The sequence below is a fragment of the Salvelinus alpinus genome, chromosome 9 (genome assembly GCF_045679555.1).
Source record: "Salvelinus alpinus chromosome 9, SLU_Salpinus.1, whole genome shotgun sequence".
NCBI lineage: Eukaryota > Metazoa > Chordata > Actinopteri > Salmoniformes > Salmonidae > Salvelinus > Salvelinus alpinus.
The window spans coordinates 4,504,859-4,508,194 of NC_092094.1; the positions used below are offsets into that span (position 1 = coordinate 4,504,859).

Sequence of the window (3,336 nt, forward strand, 5' to 3'; positions counted from 1 at the left end):
TGAAGGACGAAGCTTGGCCCCTCTTGGTTCTCATTGGCGAAGACTGAACTCAAGTTAGGGGTTATATATCAGACTCTCCTATACCACTTTTCCCAAAATGTTATAAATAAACCCTTTTTAAGGTGACATAACTTGTATCATTATTATAGGGCTGTGAAACCCATCGCCGAATGGCTTCAGACTGAGCATTTCTCACCTTTTATTTACGGAGAGCAATTTCCGTTTTATAACAGCTAGAGTCCATTTATTTACACTGTGTTGATTAATTATTGCTTTCTTCAGTGGAAATACAGAATATGTATAAAAATGCCAAATATACCAAAAAGCTAAATGAAGCAGAGATTTACGACTATTTAACCACGTTAATCATTACTGAAATATGTAAACAACAAACATTTAACCAGTTGAAGATAATGAATACATGAAAACTAGATACAAATATTTTATTAAAACATTTTTCATCCAAAAGTCAAGAGTTGGCTATAACAAAGTGAGTGTGTGTGTGTGTGTGTGTGTGTGTGTGTGTGTGTGTGTGTGTGTGTGTGTGTGTGTGTGTGTGTGTGTGTGTGTGTGTGTGTGTGTGTGTGTGTGCGTGTGCGTGTGCGTGTGTGTGTGTGTGTATTATAGTGTGTATTATATTTTCCCAACATAAAAATGTATCCCCAGTGCCCAAACAAATACCTTCATCGATACCACAACAAAAACAAAACCTCGAAGAACTGTATTTTTTCTCCAACCTGGCAACCCTCGTCAAATTCGACATAGTCTTGTATAGAGTGCATTGGGAAAGAGATGGTGTAATGTACAGAATTTAAAAGTGAATCCTTGTATTAAATACATTGTGTAGATTCCACGAGATATGAAATGTGTTGAGAAGAACGCTCAGTACCCCTCTTGTTTAAGGCAGCACCTCTTCTCCTCCTTTATTTAGCTCCTTTGCACCCCATTGTTTCTACTTTGCACATTCTTCCACTGCAAATCTACCATTCCAGTGTTTTACTTGCTATATTGTGTTTACTTCGCCACCATGGCCTTTTTTTTTTGCCTTTACCTCCCTTATCTCACCTCATTTGCTCACATTGTATATAGACTTATTTTTCTACTGTTTTATTGACTGTATGTTTTGTTTATTCCATGTGTAACTCTGTGTTGCTGTATGTGTCGAATTGCTATGCTTTATCTTGGCCAGGTCGCAGTTGTAAATGAGAACTTGTTCTCAACTAGCCTACCTGATTAAATAAAGGTGAAATAAATAAATTAAATTAAATGCATGGCGAGATGCCCACTTTGTGGTTGTTATAATCTCATTTTGCCCCTTTAAATGAAGATTAAATCCTAAAAAAAGCACAGTACCTCGTAGGTACTCGTGATCCCCGATCTGTAGAACACTGGCACAAACAATTCAGCTGTAGCGATGACCACGAAGGTGTAGGCCACGCCGAAGAGGACGAACGACCCCCCAAAACGGTAGACGTCGGAGGGTGCCCCCAGCACGGTGACAGCAGACATGAAGCTGGCGGTGAGGGACAGAGCCACGGGACCGCAGGTCATCTGACGACCCCCGACCAGGAACTCCGATGAGGGGTTCTTCCTCTCCTTCACCGCGAAGAACACCCCTATCCCCGAGGAGACCACAAACAGACATGCGAATACGACATAGTCCCACGATACAAAGGTCCCCACTCGTTCGTCATCCATGCCGTTTATAGGTGACGGTTGTGGTCAGAGGGCCACAATGGAAATACGGTGTAGAAGATTTTTAGTGTTGTTGTCCTCAATTATTTGTTAATTGACAATTAAATCAAATTAAATGAAAAAAAGACTTTGGCAAAGTGGCTTTTATCTCTCTCTCTCTCTGTCTCTCTCTCTCTGTCTGTCTCTCTCTCTCTCTGTCTCTCGCTCTCTCTGTCTCTCTCTCTCTCTCTCTCGCTGTCTATCTCTGTCTATCTCTGTCTCTCTCTGTCTCTCTCTCTCTCTCTCTCTCTCTCTCTCTCTCTCTCTCTCTCTCTCTCTCTCTCTCTCTGTCTCTCTCTCTCTCTCTCTGTCTCTCTCTCTCTGATCCGTTCTCTAAAGATGTTGTTTCTTAGCTAACTGAATAACTAAAAGTGCTTAGTACTTTCCAAGAGTTGATGATTCTGGAAGTTTGTCACCAGCGGTGGTTAATCACATCAATCATTAACTTCTCCCCGTCTACCCACATGCTGAGACAGTCAATGTGATTTACTCCTCTGTCAGTCTCAATAACCTACAACATGCTGAGACAGTCAATGTGATTTACTTCTTAACATAACAAACCCCTATTCTGTCTTTGTCAGTTACACAGATCTGTCACAGCATAAGTATAGAAGTGCTATTGGGTTTACCAGTTACTGAGACACTGTCACTTTTAATCAATTATTTATGTTCCTAAAAAAATACCCTTTGTCAACATGTTTCTGACTGACTAATATATTACGGATCTTGGCTGAGAAACTGCTGAGAGACAGTATTTCTGAAAGTAGTGAGTGAGAGTAGGCTGGGTTAACATGTGACCAGGAAGTAGGAAGTAGAATGTTTAAGTGGTGAAAAAGTACTTCTGTGTTTTATATTTTTAAGACATCTATACATTTTATAACTTTAAAACATTAGTTTTTTTAAGTGTTTTATTTTGGGACCACAGCGTTAATGCTGTTCTGAACACACTATGTTGGCTGGATTTTGTCTTCTCCTGCAGCTAGCTAGTTAGCAGGCTAGCCCCGGCTAGTTCCAATTAGCTCGGTTATCTGGCTGTCACCGATAAAGCTTATCTAACGTTGTGGTTGACAGGACCACTGTTTCTGGGAGTTTAAGCATGTCGGATTTTCTCTGATTTGGAGTGGGATCCGGAGATGGACGATAAAAGCAGTGAAATATGAGACCTGTTCACTGTAGTGAAACACAAATAATATATTGACTTATACACTTGTGAAAGGTGTTAACGGCTCTTTGACCCAATAGACCGGATCATTGAACTACTAGAGAAGAAGAAGGTCCTTTTAGAATGTCTCGCTCTGGCTAAGAAGACTTCCAGACTCCAGACTTCCAGACTCCAGACTTCCAGACTCCAGACTTCCGTTCCATTCCCCTTTAAGCCACGAGTGGAGCCAGAGGAGACGACTAAAGTGTTCCATTCCCCTTTAAGCCACGAGTGGAGCCAGAGGAGACGACTAAAGTGTTCCATTCCCCTTTAAGCCACTGGTGGAGCCAGAGGAGACGACTAAAGTGTTCCATTCCCCTTTAAGCCACGAGTGGAGCCAGAGGAGACGACTAAAGTGTTCCATTCCCCTTTAAGCCACGAGTGGAGCCAGAGGAGACGAC

At 41.7% G+C, this 3,336-nt stretch overlaps 1 protein-coding gene across 1 annotated transcript in view; it reads right to left on the reverse strand.

Annotated features, from left to right (window-relative positions):
* Positions 1 to 1,854, reverse strand: part of slc5a12 (solute carrier family 5 member 12) — a 19,072-nt gene extending 17,218 nt beyond the window's left edge. Inside the window, exon 1 of the mRNA XM_071415725.1 lies at positions 1,354 to 1,854. Coding sequence (XP_071271826.1) covers positions 1,354 to 1,698 — 345 coding nt within the window. The 5' untranslated portion in view covers positions 1,699 to 1,854. The remainder of the gene's footprint in view (positions 1 to 1,353) is intronic.
* Between the last annotated feature and the right edge of the window lie 1,482 nt (positions 1,855 to 3,336).